We start from the raw sequence: 17,947 nt of genomic DNA, 5'->3' as shown, positions 1-17,947 counted from the left end.
ATTTATTTGGGGGATTTTTTTTTTTTTTCTTTTAACCCAGCCCCTTGGCAGTGAAAGCTCTGAGTCCTAAGCATTGGACTGCCAGGGAATTCCCTGGAGTGATATTTTAAATAACAAACTTCAGCTTTTCTTTCAACTGAAAAAGAAGATTCTCTCCCCTTCTCGAATCCTTCCACCTCTCTCTGGACCTCATGCCTTACCAACTCATCCAGGATATTGTTCTCAGAATCAATAAGGTGGTTTCTAGTAACTTCACTCTTTCCCAGTCCATAACCCCTTCCTTCAGTCATCAACTGGGTCTCTCCTAGCTTTAAAAGAGCCATGATTTATTTTCTGTCAATTTCTTCCTTTTCTTTCATTGTAAAACTCCATGAAAGAAGTGGGTGAGCCAATATCCACTGCCTCTACTTCCCCTCTAACATATCCAATTAAAGCTTCAATTTCTGCAAGCTTCTGAGAGTTCAAGCCACTTGCTGATTAAATCTACTGGAGGTCTTATTTCACAGATTTATCAGTTACAATCTTTCATGTGAAGAGCTTTCCCTCTTTGATTCTATTATGCCGAACTTGGCTTCTCTTCCTATTTTTGCTATGGTTCTTACGTTTTACTTGCTGGGCCTTCTTTTTGTAGGTACTCACACAGCAAAAATTTCTGGTACTTTTAATGCCACAACTTTCAACTCACTATTATCAGATATTTTGAAAGCTAGAAAACACAGATTCTATGACTTAGTAACACCATTCTTGAAAATTTACCTTAAAGAATAACACAAAACTGGGGGTGCGAGGGAGAGGAAGCAGCACACACGCAGCTTGTAATGGTGAAAGTGTGGACACAGGAATATGGCTACTTAGAGCGCAACATACTGTTAGAACAAATACTGATGCTCAACTCTCTATACCAAAGGGCAGCTTCCACAGCTATTATCTTTTAAGTTTTACAACTTCAAAAAGATTTTATAAGATTCTTTGTAAGCTGTAAGACGAGATGGATCTTAGTTACATGGATATATCCTTCTTGCAGATTTAGTCTCAAAGGAGCACACATCTGGTTATTTATAATTTACTGAGTATGACTCAGTTATAATACTGAGTAATGTTACCATACTCTTCTAACAAATACATATTTTTAAAGATGTACTGTATTCCTCCTACAATTTTACTGTTCTAGGTTCAACATTTTTCAATGAACATAAAATCTGGTTTTGCAATGGAATCCATATTAGATAAATAAAAGATACTACAGATAATTTAAGAACATTTTTTATTCTGTCAAGTAGAGTTATCTGAAAGCACAAATAATAAATTTAAGTTAGGGAGACCATTTCCCAAATTGCAAGTATACCCTAAGTATCATATCTAGGGAAGTTACCTAAGTTCTGGGTCCATTTTTCGTTTTAAAAAAGGATTACCTCTGAGTTCTTTTAAATCAAAAATTCCAGAACACAGGTTACTCTATTTCAATTTTCACAAGTTAAAGCCTCCTCCATATACTGTTCAGTCCAATTCAATCATATATACCTATAGTTATTTTTCTGTAGTTTTACAATGTAATGTAAATGATGTAAATATTCTCATTATGGTTTTAAGCACTTCTCAGTATTATAAATCCTGTGTGGTACATAATATCCTCATCTAATGTGAGCAGTGTTGTTTATATACATTCATATCCCTACATATATCTTTTTACTACAAACAAACTCAGAAGTCAACAACTTACAATACAAGGCCATTACAATTATTTTTTTTATAAAACCAACAACCGGGTTTTTTTCAGAATAACACGAAACTCTACTTTCTTGAAAAAAAATAAAATTAAAGAGAACATCAAATGTATTTATACCAAGATTCACTCTAATAAGGAATGTAGAAATATGAAAGTATAAACGACTATAATTTATAAAATCAATTTTGGCATTCTACGATATTAGTTTAAGAGATTTTGTACCTTTCAACTGTTTTTCCAATTACAAAAAGAAGAGCTGCTGAGTTTTTTTTTAAATTTAGTCTTAATTTTTGCCAGTTTATGAGGATCTAAAGTAAGTTAATAAAAATTATTTAATGTGGGAGCATGGTTTCCGTGGTGGCCTAGTGGTTAGGATTCCAGGCTTTCACCACCACGGCCTGAGTTCAACCTCTAGTAAGGGAACTGAGATCCATGGCCAAAAAAGGAAGAAAAAAAAAAATTCAATGTATCTATATAGGAAAATCTGGTTTCAGTCAGAACCCAATACAACAGTCTATTTTAGAACAGGTGATACAAAAAAGGAAGAAGCAGTAGCTAATAATGCTACTTTTGCAATGCCACTAACTGTCCTGGCTTTCTCTAGTACTTCCATCACTGTCATTAATATGAAAACTAGAGGCTTGCCAAGATTGAACTGGGCTTCTATATCCTCACAGGGGTTGTTTTTTGAGGTAATGTTTGTTTTGTTTTTGGTAGACGTAGTCCAAATTGACCAATTCTTCCATTATATTTTAAACTTAAAAAATCTGAAGTAAAGCTCTGTCACTAGGAAAACACCACCACTACCATACACAAAGAACAAAGGGCTTGATGTTCACCACCCAGTTCTACAAGTGTTAAGGTGTGCCCAGCAACAGTACAATCTGAGGGGAATTCAGAGTGAAAAATAGGATAAGGAACTCTGTTCCCTGGATAAAACAGGCCCTCAGGAAGAACTGCAATGATGCCAGATTCTTGCATCTTTCCATAAAGAGACAAGCACTAAAAGTCATCACTTGGTATATCTGTTCTTTGTGATTAGCAGTCATCTTTTACCAAGACATATGCCCGAATGCATGCATTAATATTTCCTAGCCAAAAATCATACATAACTTGGCTTCTCCCCCACCTCTTTGGAGCAGTTTCCTCAGAGCTGAGTGGCTATCTCCTGAGCTACTGTACTCAGTGAAACCCTGAATAATATTTAAACTCACAACTCTCAGGTTTTGTGTCTTCTTTAAGCCAACACTGTGTTTAAGTGTAATAAGGCTGATAGAAGCCCAGCCTGAACTTCAGACATCAACAGATGTTCTGTTCTTTGCTACTTCTCAGAGAATGAGACTCCTTACACCAGAACTCCTCCACCCATACAACCTCATACTTTCTCCTCCCACAGGCAGAGACAGACAGATCCACACCTAGACACACCCTAGGAATACAACTGGAAAAGGAATACAATTCCAGAAACGAGAAGAAGTATCCTGAGACACAACATAGTTGGGCTTAGGGAGAGGGCAATCACATAATTTTAGTCTCCATGAAGCAAGACCTAAGATTACTGTTGTCAAAATAAATGTTGTAGATTGGAAGCTTAAGGGGAAAAACCTACCATGGTGGGGTGGGGGGTGAGGGTGGGGGGGAGAAGGGGATACAAATAAGACTTTCACTGAAACATTATCTTCAAAGTAAAGAGTTACAAACCAAACATTAACCTAGTTGAAACAATGCATTTAATTAACAGGAAATGAACATTAATTTAAAATACTATATACTTTTTCCTATTCTTTAGTTTAACTGATCCAGTGTTAGATGCTCAGTCATGACTGACTGACTGCGACCCTATGGACTGTAGCCCACACCAGGCTCCTCTGCCCCTGGAATTCTCCAGGCAAGAATACTAGAGTCGGTTGCCGTTCCCTTCTCCAGGGGATCTTCCCAACCCAGGGATCGAACACAAATCTCCCCTTTGGAGGCAGATACTTTACAGTCTGAGCCACCTGGGAAGCCCTAATTAGGCCAGGGCAGAAGCCAAAACAAAGGATAGGGCAAAAGGGCAACGTTTTGATATCACTTCTGACCTATTTTGAAAAAAGCATTTCTTTACTTTTACTTGAGTGCTTACTACTAGTAGCACACTGCCCTCAGTGACTTAAAAAGCAATAAAGTGCCTTTATAAAAGTACAAGGCGGAAGTGAAAAACTCTATGAAAGAGGTAAAGAGTGCTATGAGGACATACGAGGTAAAAAAGTGCGTACAGCTGTGAGACTGAGACTAAGTTTGGTGGATTCATGATGCCAGGTACAAAGTTTTAAAGAACTAATGGAGATTTTGAGTAAAACGTGAATTCAAAACGACAGTAGAAACAGTATGTAACTTAGCTAGATAAGTCTAAAAAAAAAACACACACACAAAAAACTCAGGAACAATGAGAAAACAAAATTGGGAACTGTGAAAGTTACCCAGAATGCAAAGCGGAAGCTCACTATAAAAAGAGACTAAGAGCTGCTAAGGATTCATAGCAAGTAAAAGCTACTGACAGAATCTACATGTTTACAGTAATACCCAGTTCAACCTAAAGACAGGAAAAAAAATAGACTGAGGCCCCAGAATCATAAAGAGCCTGATTCTCTGTGATTTTAAGACAAAAAGCTCTTGGCATAGGCCTAACATGGGAGCTGCATGATGTTATGCATTACTGGATAACAATAATGGCCAAAAGACTAAAAACAAGACTAATGTTCCAAGGGCTATTTACATTTTAATATAGGACCCCTAAGATTATTTAAAACAACAACAACAACAAAACAAACCCAAAACCCAACAACCTTAGATTGGTAACTATTCACATTCAACTCCCAAAATTCCTGATATAAAATGTGTTTGTCCAGATACACAACTGGCACAGAAGAATCACTCAGCTCACAGCTAAGCCTGGAGGGTCACCCAGCAGCCACATCTTCTTTTTTAAAAAACATGTATGTATGTATTTGGCTGCACTGGATCTCGGCTGCAGCATGCAGGATGTTCAGTGGAGGCATGTGAACTCCTAGTTCTGGCCTGTGGCATCCAGGAGGCAAGTTCCCAGCAGCCACATTTCAAACGTATTTCCTTTACTAATCCTCCTCCAGAAAAACTCTTACAGCAGATATTTTGTTTCTTTGTATAAAGTAGCCATCAGAACAAGAGATTTTTGCAAGGTAGTCAACATTTGCTCTGATATACAGAAAACCCATGTTTTCTGATAGAACCCTAATCAGCCAGGAACATAAAACAGTTTTAGTCTCAACTTTGGTTCTTAAAAAGATCTCTCCAGAGGCATCAACTTTGAAAGGTCTACCATCTCCTGAACGCTAAATCTGGCCCAAGGATAAATATTATATCTTATACAATTTACATAATTTGCACAGCTAAAATTTCCCACTGTAGCCAGATAAGTTTTCAACTTAGGTAGCAGATAAGGCTTAACAAGGTGTTGAGAAAAATTTCAATATCCAGGATGAACACCAGACCAATTACTCTCTGGGGATAGTTGTTGTTAAAGCTCCCTAGGTGTCTTCAACATAATTCCAACAGTGAAAATCACTGACTTGCACTATGTGGGTAAATAAAAACAACAACACCAACAACAACTGAGGGACAGTATCTAAAGCAGAAAATGGAAAAAGGGAAACAAGGAACCTGACCAGAGTGACATTACATTCTACCAGTTTTAACATGGCTTCAACACATTTCAGATCAAAGGGGGACGGAAATTTAAATCAAAATATAGACATTTTACTTTTTTCATTATTCACAGTAGTAACATTCTATAAAGTCACAGCAAATACTTAATTAGCAAATAGTGAACCACTGTTCCCAGGGGAAAACAGGGTTAGGTTCCTGTAATCCTCTGCTCACATCCAACCAATTAATAATAACCTTAGTTTTTGTGTGCTCCTATTTAAAGAGTTCTTAATATATATTGCTGACTCAACACTGAACCCAAGGGCAACAGTACATGCCTAAATGAAGGTTATCTAATACACAGATTTTCTGAATAAGACACATCAGTCTTCTTGGAACTAGAAAGATTGAACAGCACTCCAGTATACTTGAGGGCCACTTTAAACAGTGAAATCACCAAAAGCACAAAAATGTGAAAAAAGTGGCAACAGATACAAGGAAGGATATTTGTTTATTATATAACAGCTGAAACAAGACTGTGTTGCTCTGTTTCACCTGAGCAGGGCACATGCACACCCAGCAACTCAAATCTTCCCACTCTGCACATGTGTGCAAATCACCACAAAAGCACCATGAGATTGATTTCAGGGTTACAAATAAATGTTATCAAGTAGGTGGATTCACAAGTACAGAATCCATGAATCATGTGGATAGACTGTAGAAATATCAAATCAAGGTAGCTCAAAAGACAGGAATTTATGAGGTTTCCACTAAGCAATATGAAGAGCAAAGATGGCACCAATATGCCCAGCTACATAATTTTCTCCACTACAATCTTTAAATTGGTTTTTCCTATCTAAGGGACATTTTTTCTGTAACATTTTTCCTCATATAAAATCCATATACTAAAAAAGAACTATATACTCAATTTGCTCAACATATGCCTTCCATGAAGTACAAAAGTAAACATTTTACCAACGATCACTAATCACAAAATTCAGCAATGATTTAAAGGTATGATGGTTGGACTAGATGACCTCTAAAAATGTCCAGTGGCTCAATGCTTTTGCAAGTTTAAAAACCAAAGTTGATTTATGTCTATTTTAATTACAGTAAAAGTCAACATATGACTATATTCTTAGTAATAGTTTATTAGGATTACAATCACATTTTTTAGTAGTAGGGCTACAATATAAATCTTATCTGAAAAACAGATAGTAGCTGCACTCACCAAAAGAAATAACTTGAATCCAATTGAGTATTATCAAACCTGATGGATCCTCATCGTGGATCTACACAACTTTGAAAACAAAACAACCTGCCATATTAATGCTATAAAGCTAAATATGCCTCAAACTGTATACAAAAGTTAACTCAAAATAAATCAAGATGTAAACGTAAGAGCTAAAACCATAACACTCTCAGAAGAAAAGTATAATAAACTGCAAGTCTTCATGACCTTGAATTAAGTAATGATACAAAACAAAAATACAAATGAAAAAAGAAAAAAACTGGACTTCATCATAATTAAAAATATTTATGCTTCAAAGGATACAAGGAAGAATGTGCAAACATAGCTTATAGAATAAAAGAATATTTGCAAATCAAATGTCTAATAAGTTCAGAATATACAAAGAACTCTCACAAGTCAACAATAAAAAGATAATTTTTTAAACGGCAAAAGATTTGAATAGACATTTCTCCAAGAAATGTACCAATAAAAACAAGAAAAGATGTCCAATATTAGTCATCAAGGAAATGCAAAGAGAAACCACAATGAGATACCACTTCACACCCACTAGGACAACTACAGTTAAAAAAATGGACAACAAATATTAGCCAGAATATGTACAAACTGGAAGCTCTGCACACTGCTCATGGGAATGTAAAACAATGCAGCAGACACGGAAAGGTCCAGCAGTTTCTTAGAACATTAAACGTAAGTTACCAAATGACTCAGCAATTCCACTCCTAGGTATACACCTAAGACAAATAAAACATGTCCACACAAAAACATGTTTATAAATACCCACAGCAGCATTATTCAAAAGGTAGAAATAATACAAATAGTCAATTAACTGACAGGAACAGGAAACAAACCAAATGTCAATTAACTGATGGATAAACAAGCTGTGGCATAACCATAAAATGGACTATTAGCCTAAAAATGAACCAAGTCCTGATATACAAGCTACAATATGGATGAACCTCAAAAACATTATGCTGAGTGGAAGAGGCCAGTCCCAAAGGCCATATATTGCCTGACTCCATTTATATGAAATGCCCCAAATAGGCAAATCTATAAGGATAGAAAACAAACTAGTGATTTCCAAGGGTGGGGACAGAGGAAGAAGGGGACCAGGTAACATGATACACTGGGAACAAAGTGACTGATAACGGCTAAGGGGTTTCTTTTAGGGGTGAGTTTATGAATATATTCTTTTCGTGACCATGGGTATGAATATGTTTTAAACGCCACTGACTTTTATACTTTAAAAAAAGGTTAAGTTTTATGATACATGAATTGTATTTCAATTAAAAAAAGGAAAAAATGAACTTGCCATTTAAAATTGATATAGAAGGCTCAAAATTTTACTTGGCTAATTCTCAAATTTTGAAGAGGACTGGCAAAGAATACACGCTAATTAGAAATCGTACTTCCTTTCTGCTCCCTGTGGTGTGTAAACACAAGGAGAGACTTCATATAAAGGAAATCTGCTTTTTTGGTAGACTTTGTTGGTAGGCAACAAAGAACCAGGAATCAAAAAAATTTTTAAGTGAATATCTGACAGAGGTAGTTTACACAAATAAAGAGGCCTACAGAATTATAAGATATAACTCACAAACAATTCCAAAGATCTATGGCATGAAGTGATTTGTAATTTTACCCCATATGATGGGTTTTTTTAAAAAAGGTTACACAGATTTTAAGTGGCAGAGCTAGAATTCAAACAAAGGTTATCTGAATTCAAACCTGTACTTATTCCACTGACAGTTACTGAAGGTCTACCACATGCCAGGCACTGGGGTATGTCCAGCAGAAACAGTATATTAATTAACAATATGCCAGGCATATAAAGATCAAATTTAGCAGGTTAAGGGGCACTGCAAATGCCAGGGATGCTAGGACTATCTTGTACTGGGTGGTCAAGGACGGCTTCTCTTAGAAAACTACATTTGAAAAAAGATTTGAGACAAAAAAAGGAAGTGAGCCATCAGATAAGTGGAGAACAGCACTCCAAGTAGAGGAAATAACAGGGGCAAAGACAAAAGGGAGGTCCATATAGCTGCAGAGAAGTGAGGAGGGTAAGCTGGAGCGTGGTCAAAGAGATAATGTAAGGCCTTTCTAGATCACTAACAGGGATTTTAGCTTGTATTTTCAATAAAATAGGGAAACCACAGTATGGATGTGAGTGAAGTAACATTTGACTTTTGTTTTGAAAGAATCTAAATGATGAGTTGAGAAAAGACTGTAAAGGAACAAGTGCAGAAGCAGGGAAACCAGTTAGGAAGCTATTGACATAATGTAGATGACAGATGATGATGATTTACATCAGGTAATTATGCAGGTGGCTCCAGTAGCACAGAACCTGCCTGCCAATGCGGGAGACGTAAGAAACATGAGTTCAATCCCTGGGCTGGGAAGATCCCCTGGAGGAGGGCATGGCAACCCACTCCAGTGTTCATGCTTGGAGATCCCATGGACAGAGAAGCCTGGCAGGCTACAGTCCACAGGGTCTCAAAGAGTTGGACACAACAGAAGCGACTCAGCACGCACACACACAATGATGCAGAAGAGTAGATGGCTGGATTCTTGTTTATTTTGAAGGTAGAGCTCAATAGAATCTGCTGATGGTTTGACTATGAAGTGGGATGAAACCAAGGTTTCTAATTGAACAACTGGAAGAATCAAGTTTTGCCAAGCACCACATGAGGAATACTATAGAAAGGTTTGGGAAGTTTACAAATGCTTACCTCTCTGCTCAACTACTTTTGTCTTAATCACTACACTACACACTGGGTTTTGTGCAACACAGCTGTTAAGCAGTGAAACAGAGCCTGAATCCAGGTCTTTCGATTCTAGATCCTGGGTGCTTTTTTCTAATGAAGTTTTTATAAAAGTAACTGAATGAGAATACAATTTTTCTCAGGAGAAAAATAACTCAAAGGCATGCACCATTTGCTGGTACTCCAAAAACAGCATTCACAAATAAAGGCCATCAAACAGAGACATTTTAAAAATACCCGACAAACATGAACAAGTATTACGCAGATAAAACAATGAAGCAGACAATGATATAAAAGATGCAATAAAATTCATCTCAGCAAAGGCTCAACCTAGATAAATACTATGTAGAAGTGTATTTTCAGAAAAAATGCCAGGGCTTCCCTGGTGGCTCAGTGGTAAAGAATCTACCTGCCAATGCAGGAAACACAGGTTCGATCCTTTAGCAAGATCCCACATGCCACACATGCTGCGGAGCAACTAAGCCTCTGCCACAACTAACAAGCCTGTGACCTAGAGCCGGGAAACTGCAACTACTGAAGCCCACAGTCCTTAGAGCCCCTACTCAGCAATATGAGAAGCCACTGCAAGAGAAGCCTGCGCTCCGCAACTAGAGGAGCCCCCATTCTCTGAAACTAGAGAAAAGCCCACATAGCGAGGGAGACCCAGCACAGCCAAAAGTAAAATTAGTTCTCATCATAAGAAAAAATATTTTTAAAAAATAAAAGTGCCAGATCATCCTTCTAAAAACTCTCCTTAAGAATAAAGAGTATCTTTGAACACTAAAGGTTTGCCATTATAGTTTTATTCATCAATCAAGTATATGCATACAGAACCTTTGTAAAAATTTTGATACATAAAGTAACTTTATATTTTAAAATATAAGGAACACTTCCCTCTCATTTTCTTAGCTATAGAAGCAATAAAATATTTTAGTGAATGGTAAATTATTGACTAAAGAGTTAAATAAGTATCTCCATGATTTCTCTACAAGATCAAACTTGTTAGTATGTTCATCTTAACAGCATCAGCTTCACTACTCAGTTGCTATACAATTTTGGGTAAGTCACTTCTCAAATAAGTGCTGCTGCTGCTCCTGCTATGTTGCTTCAGTCGTGTCTGACTCTGTGCGACCCCATGGACTGCAGTCCACCAGGCTCCCCCTTCCCTGGGATTCTCCAGGCAAGAACACTGGAGTGGGTTGCCATTTCCTTCTCCAATGTATGAAAGTGAAAAGTGAAAGTGAAGTTGCTCAGTCCAGTCCGACCTAGGGACCCCATGGACTGCAGCCTACCAGGCTCCTCCGTCCATGGGGTTTTCCAGGCAAGAGTACTGGAGTGGGGTGCCATTGCCTTCTCCACTCAAATAAGTGATTATTTATCAAAAATCACTCTATTCATTAGACTGAAATGGGATTTGACTTCCCATTTTACAAGGCTGGAGTAAGAATCCAGAGAGAATGTAAATACTTTGAAAAACACCAAAGTTATGGCACACATAAATCAAGAAAATCAGCCAACTTTGAGGGGAATATACATGTAATATAAAAATGAATTTTAAAGTATTTCTTTATAGGTACTCGACCTTTCTATTAAGAGAACTGTTTATTAGATTTCTCTAAAATAGAATTAACGCAGAATCTGCTGTGTCACGTGATGGACAAGCACGCACTGTAATCACTATGTGCACATTTAAGGGACAATGAGAGAGGATTTTTTTTTTTTTGGTTCTTATCGAATCTATGGCCAAGGAAGTGGAAGAGACCTAAAAAGTTAAAATAAGAGATCCAAACCAACACTTTTAGGACAAAAAATAGAAGGCATCTTGTAAAGCAACAACTGATTAATAACAAAAAGAAAAATACCACAATGACTGCTGTGAGAATTAAGAAAAGATAATGACCCCAGCTTTATGCTTTTATTCGGTGAAGTCTACTATCTACTTAAGTTTATCACTGACACAGAACATCTTCAATTCTACTCTTTGCTGTTTCCCTTTTCCTTCAGCACTTGCTCCAACAGCTCTGTGCTGGCCCCATTCCCGGCCAATATCTAGCCAACCTTCTCAGGTACTATAATTCTAGGTATACTCCACAAGCCTCCAGTGCTTAGTAAGCCTCAGGATCCGTGATGACAGTCAGTTTTCTCACTTTTGATTAAGCTGTAACCCTTCATGATGATATCAACAAATAGTCATATGGAATCTAATTGTCAAGTAATATGACTATAATAATAATGTCAGAAAGAACTCATACTCTTATCTCTCAATCACTTCCCTGGGGCTTTCCTGGTGGCTCAGATGGTAAAGAATCTGACTGTAACGCAGGAGGACCCAGGTTTGATCCCTGGGTCAGGAAGTTCCCCTGGAGAAGGAAATGGCAACCCACTTCAGTATTCTTCCCTGGAGAATTCCATGGACAGAGGAGCCTGGTGAGCTACAGTCCATGGGATCACAAAGAGTGACTGAGTGACTAACACTTTCACTTTCAAGAACCCACACTCTCTCCCTCAATCGCTAGAACCAACAATTTGAGTAAACAACAATGCAGAGTTGTGAATAACCCGAAGTAATTTATTGTTTCTAAGTCATCTAAAAATAAGCACATATTCAAAATCAATTTCCCTCCATCTAGCCAAATCAAGAGTCAGTATAAGACCCAATTAACAAAGAGGAAGAAAATGAAGAAAATCCACAGAGTAATTCAACTGATCATTTCTCTCAATTATATCACTGCTAAAGTATCAACTACTATACACTGACGTTCTAAGATCTTTAGACATAAAACAAAGGTAGCTTATTATCTAAAATTAATAAATCTAGGTGGTCAAATTAGAAAAGTATACCAGGTGTACTAAAAAACTTCCAACATAAAGAAGTCTGAATGAAACAGCTAAAATCTAAAATCAGAAAATATATCCAGGAGGCAAAATTAATTAATCATTTCATAATATGAAATGAGCCCATGGGGAAGAAAAAAAAAGATTAAGAACAAAATAAAAAAACATACACAAAAAATACAACTTTATGGTTTAGCTGAAAACAGAATGCCCTAATATTGCTCCACTTTTAAGAAATGTTTTGAATCACATAAAAAATTCACTCTAATAATACTCTAAGAAAGTCTGTACCAAATAATCTAAGTCCCTAAAATGCTAAATCTAAACAACTGGTATGACCAACTTTCCACTTAATAGTTTAAGATTTCTAGAATCATCAGAATTAATGTAAATCTACTTATTCAACTCCTGTAAAGTTTAAGTACCATCATGAGACCACCATTCTCTAAGAATGGTTTCTTAAAACAAAATCTAACCATATCTTACTTGGTGATTTGTGTCTGTTCTAGGAAGAAACAGTAGGGAAAAGATGAAAGAAAAAAAAGCAAAAATAGGAAAAAAAACATCTCAAAGGGCTCAGAGAAATCTGAAAACCACAATCCTGAATCGTATGTTGAAGAACAAATGGTTTCTTAAAACAGAATCTAACCATATCTTACTTGGTGATTTGTGTCTGTTCTAGGAAGAAACAGTAGGGAAAAAATCAAAGAAAAAAAAAAAAAAAAAACTAGGAAAAAAAAAAACAAAACTAGGAAAAAAAAATCTCAAAGGGCTCACAGAAATCTGAAAACCATAATCTCGAATCGTATGTTGAACAACTCTAGCAAATGGAGCAGAAGTTTACCCAGCATTATGGGTGTACCAGAACACTGATCCTCATTCCCAATGTTTTGTTGTGAGCTGCCCAGCCAGGTGCTTCCAGCCTCCAACAATCTCATCCACCCTGGTGTGCAATTCAAAAATTATTTTCTATGTGTGCTACAATGTAAAAAAAGGTTGTAAGGCACCCATAGAGTATACTACAGTAGTTACAATGTCAGCTTTAAGATACATACTCTCCAAAAAGAATCTGAAAAACAACAGATACAACTGTATATCTTATGCTGTTGTTGTTGTTTAGTCACTATGTGCAGGTGTGCTCTGCTGCTGCTAAGTCACTTCAGTCATGTCCGACTCTGTGCGACCCCATGGACGGCAGCCCATGAGGCTGCCCCATCCCTGGGATTCTCCAGCAAGAACACTGGAGTGGGTTGCCATTTCTTTCCCCAATGCATGAAAGTGAAAAGTGAAAGTGAAGTCGCTCAGTCGTGTCTGACTCTTAGCGACCCCATGGACTGCGGCCCACCAGGCTCCTCCATCCATGGGATTTTCCAGGCAAGAGTGCTGGAGTGGGGTGCCATTATGTCCAACTCTTTGCGACCCCATGGACTGTAGTCTGCCAGGCTCCTCTGTTCACGGGATTCTCCAGGCAAGAATACTGAAGTGGATTGCTATTTCCTTCTCCAGGGTACCGTCCGGACCCAGGGATCAAACCTTTGTCTCCTGCACTGGCAGATGGATTCTTTACCACTGAGCCACGTGGGGAGCCCTTTCTATCTATCTACATATAGATATGTATAACTGAATCACTATGCTACACACCTGAAATTAACATGACATTGTAAGTCAACTATATTTCAATAAAATTTTTTTTAAAAAGACAAAACAACAACATACTCTCCAAAAAAGAAATTGAAAGTCCACCCTTACTTGCTATCCTGATGATCCTTACGGCTAAATTATTTCATCTTTATCAATACAGGTAGTAAGTCTTATATACATTTGCATAATATGCATACTTTTAAAACACAGTTCCTCTTACAGGTTAAGTAACCTCTTCATCAGCAGTCATACCCTGGTGTGGGTAAGATGAAGAAATCTACTGAAAACATTTTAGGTAAGGACATGGTTAAAGCAGCGTTCATGCATAGCTTACTTTTTCCTAAGAACTCTAACTAAAATTCAAAAAACATTTAGTAGCCTCCTTCCACAAGTTTTCTCTATAGCACCATAGCCGTCTAACATAATAGCAATTAACTTAAATATTTTCTTCTTACCCATCACCCATAACCAGACTATTACATCCACAAAGGCAGAAACCTCATCTGCTTTTGTTCATCGCTGTATCCTCAGCACCTAGATGAATACCTGACATTGAGGGCCCTCAAAAAATAACTCATGCGTAAATGAACAAATATAACCTAGTTGTTGTTTGATGTATAATTTATTTGTCTTGAAGAGTTAAACTTTGTTATTAAGATGGTCAGGAAAAAATTTTGTGCAAAGACAAAGAATAACCACACAGAGAAGTGCTGTGTTTCAAAAAGCCTGGTTAATCTATACTAAATATTTTTCAAATACTATCAGGAGAGGACATAAAAGAAGAGAGAACCCTTGCACACTGTTTGTGGGAATGTAAATTGGTACAGCCATTATCATAAACAGTAGGAAAGGTCCCCAAAAAGATGGAAATTAGAAGTACTATATGATCCACTACTGGGTATGTATAAGAAAACGAAAACACTAATTTGAAAAGATACATGCAGCCAAATATTCACAGCAGCACTATTTATAGTTGTCAGGATAGGGAAGCTACGTAAGTGTCCATCAACCAATGAAGAGATAAATAAGATGTTGATGCATGCATGTGCACACGTGCACGCACACACATGATGGAGTATTACTCAGCCATAAAAAAAGACTGAACCATCTGCAACAACATGGATGCATGTGGAGGGTATAATGCTCAGTGAAATAAATCAGAGAAATAGAATATTCTCTATAGAATATTCTACACTGTAGAATATCATTTACATATCAAATCTAAAAAGTAAAACTAGTGAATATAACAAAAAAGAAACAGACTCACAGATATGAATAGTGGTTACCACTGGAAAGGGAAAGTGACAGGAGCGACATTGGGAGACAAGGTTAACAGGTACAAGCTAAAGTACAAACTACTATGTATAAAATAAATAAGCTACAAGGATATATTGTACAGAACAGGGAATATAGCAAATATTTACTAATAACTATAAATGGAGAATAACCTTTAAAGTTGTGAATCATTATGTTGAACACCTGAAACAAAATATTGTAAATCAACTATGCTTCAATAAAAAACTTAAAAAATAAAAAGATACTACCAGAGAATCTGTATCAGGTACTTCTAAAATACAAATAAAAGGAAGAATTTAGTTTTAATTAAAAGGGAAAATATCAGTTTTCCATTCCTCTAATCAGAAGACATAAAGGAATAAAGGGTGAAAAGGAATAAAGGGTGAAAAGACAGAGGTACTTGGGACACAGAAAAATGCAGTATTACACTGCCAAGTATTGTGTCTATTGCTTAAGTCGCCATGTAAAATTCCAGACTATCAACATTAAGTTTTGTACTCACTCAGTTTTGAAATCTGTTTTCCAGACACTAAAGGTCTAATTTTAATCAGCAAATCAGTTATCCCTATACTCCTCTGCCAAATATCATCACTAGTACTGTGGATTTTAATCCTTTTATTCTTAAAGAGAATGGTTTTAATCTTAACACAAATAATCTTAAATTGGTCACATAGCCGATCTACTGTTCAACTCCTGTTCTACAGTTCCTTTTTTGGCCTCAAATGACGAAACCTCTCTAACGTCTCTGGGGAGATTACGGTAAAGTATAATGTTTCCTGAAATTGTTTTTGTTTTTTCTCTGGACTGTTTCATGACATCTCTTCAACTAGGAATGTTATATACAATTGCTTTGGTTTGTTTTTTTTTTTTTTCTGTTCTGCAGTAAAGTCCAGAGGGAGAAGCAAAGGTAAAAAGAGTCTTGTATGGAGAACAGGCAGAAAGGGGACAGATAACACAAAAGCACAGAAGTAAATGCGAAGCAAATACGTGCACAAAAGAGGAAGAAGATTCAGAAAAGAGCTAAAAGAAAAGCACTGTTCTCGCCTAAAAAGAGAAAAAATCGGCAGGGGGATAAGGAAACTTGCTTATTCTTCTAGAAACAAAAGCATATAAAATCCTTCTAAGAAAAACGTGGTCTCTTTAAGATGCTGTTAAAACTAAAAAGCGCTCAGCTGACACTTCAAAGGGGAGTTCTGCCTTCTCTATGTTCTGACAGAGCTAGTCTTCATCTATAAATTAAATGCAAGCTATAGATAATGCAGAGTTAATCTCTACAAAACTGCAATTGTGGATGCCATCTTTGTCTGTTAAAAAAAAACACACACACACAACTCTTTGGAAAAAGAAAAAAGAGTCTATTAAGTTGGAAAACCAGAAAACCACGCGTTGCCAAGTCAGGTAGCTATAACATGGGTTAACAAACGCCTCTTACCAAATTAAGGTGCCACTAAGGTCTGGGGAAGAAGGGCAAAGGGCTGTAGCCTAACCGCGACCGCAAGGGTGGGGCACTGTAGGAAATAAAAAGATTGGAGGGTGAGCTATCCCGGGAGGTATAAGGGGCTGGTGATCCGTCCTTCGGGGAGATAGCCAGTTAGACGGCAAATGATTCTGAGGGGTTCAGGGCAGCTTCAGCGAGTGAGAAAATGAGCTGCGGGACCTCTGTGGGTTGAGACTGAGAAGGCTGATAGAGGAAGGTACCCCTGGGGCATAGGACTAAGAGTCAAAAGGAGAGTCGAGGGACCGAGCAGCCAAGGAGGCCGAGCGTGGGAGGCCTGAGTCGAGGCCGCGAAACGCCTTTGCGAACAGCCGCCTTCTCCCGGAACGCCTTTTCGGCTCCCCACACTCAGCCCCTCTCGGGGCCGCCCCAGCCCCGGCGACAACGGCGAGAGCAGCTGTTTCCGCCCAGCCGGGGACCGCGGTGGAAAAGGCATCCCTGGGCCCGGAGGCAGGCAGGCGACAGTCGTCCGTGTGAGCCGTAGGTGATTCGAGACCAACGCCGCGGAGCCAACATCAAACTTCGCCCCTTCCTCCCCTTTAGCCTTCTTTATCCCCCAACTTCCCGGCCGGCTGGTGTCCGCTTCGACCGACCGAGACCACCCCCCCCTTCTCGCCGCCTCTCACCCCTCCCCAACGCCCTGAAGGTGGGAAGGACCGGTCTCCGGGGCCGCTCTGGAGCCCGCCCGGGTGCCCCACAGACCCAGACACACCCCCGGAGGAAAGGCTCTCATCCTCCCCGCGGCAACGGAGCCCGCCCAGATGCTGCAAACTCCTCTTACCTGCATTGACGCCATGATGGTACCATCCCCCCAAGGCCGGCGAGGCCAGAGACGCAGGGGGCGGAGCTGCCGTGCTCGCGTCACGCCGCGGGGCCCCAGCATCCCGGGCGCGGGGGGCGGGGCCTCCGATGGGAAGGGGATAGCGCCAGGGGATTGGCTGGCGGGCTAGGCGCCCGGGCGGGGGAGGGGCAAGCGAGGGCACAGTGAATGGCGCTGTCCCTACCTTCGGTCGCATAGAGCTCTCCGGCCTCCACCAGACCCCACTGTCTACCTTGATCACTTAGGAAACGCTGCTCGGGTTCTGACCCGAACCACGGTTGTTATTTTTTTCTGTCTATACCCCGAGATCCTGATGATATCCAGGCCCGTGAGGTTTTTGTTTTCCCAACCACAGGTGTTAAGATTTACAGATTTTACCTTTCGTATTCTCTTTCCACACCACCATGCCCACTTTCACAGCTTTGGGCAAGATGAAACTTCCTGCTGGGCTGTTTTCTGCTCT

General features: G+C 38.7%; 1 protein-coding gene across 2 annotated transcripts in view; it reads right to left on the bottom strand.

Moving 5' to 3' along the window:
• Window positions 1-17,562, bottom strand: part of UBE2W (ubiquitin conjugating enzyme E2 W) — a 90,495-nt gene extending 72,933 nt beyond the window's left edge. For both annotated transcript variants that reach the window (XM_070382244.1, XM_005907512.3), the window contains exon 1: window positions 17,446-17,562. In XM_070382244.1, coding sequence (XP_070238345.1) covers window positions 17,446-17,547 — 102 coding nt within the window. In that variant the 5' untranslated portion in view covers window positions 17,548-17,562. The remainder of the gene's footprint in view (window positions 1-17,445) is intronic.
• Window positions 17,563-17,947: the final 385 nt, after the last annotated feature.

Source organism: Bos mutus, chromosome 14 (genome assembly GCF_027580195.1).
Source record: "Bos mutus isolate GX-2022 chromosome 14, NWIPB_WYAK_1.1, whole genome shotgun sequence".
Classification (NCBI taxonomy): Eukaryota; Metazoa; Chordata; class Mammalia; order Artiodactyla; family Bovidae; genus Bos; species Bos mutus.
Note: the sequence above shows the minus strand (reverse complement) of the source record. Positions and strands in the feature narration are given on the sequence as shown.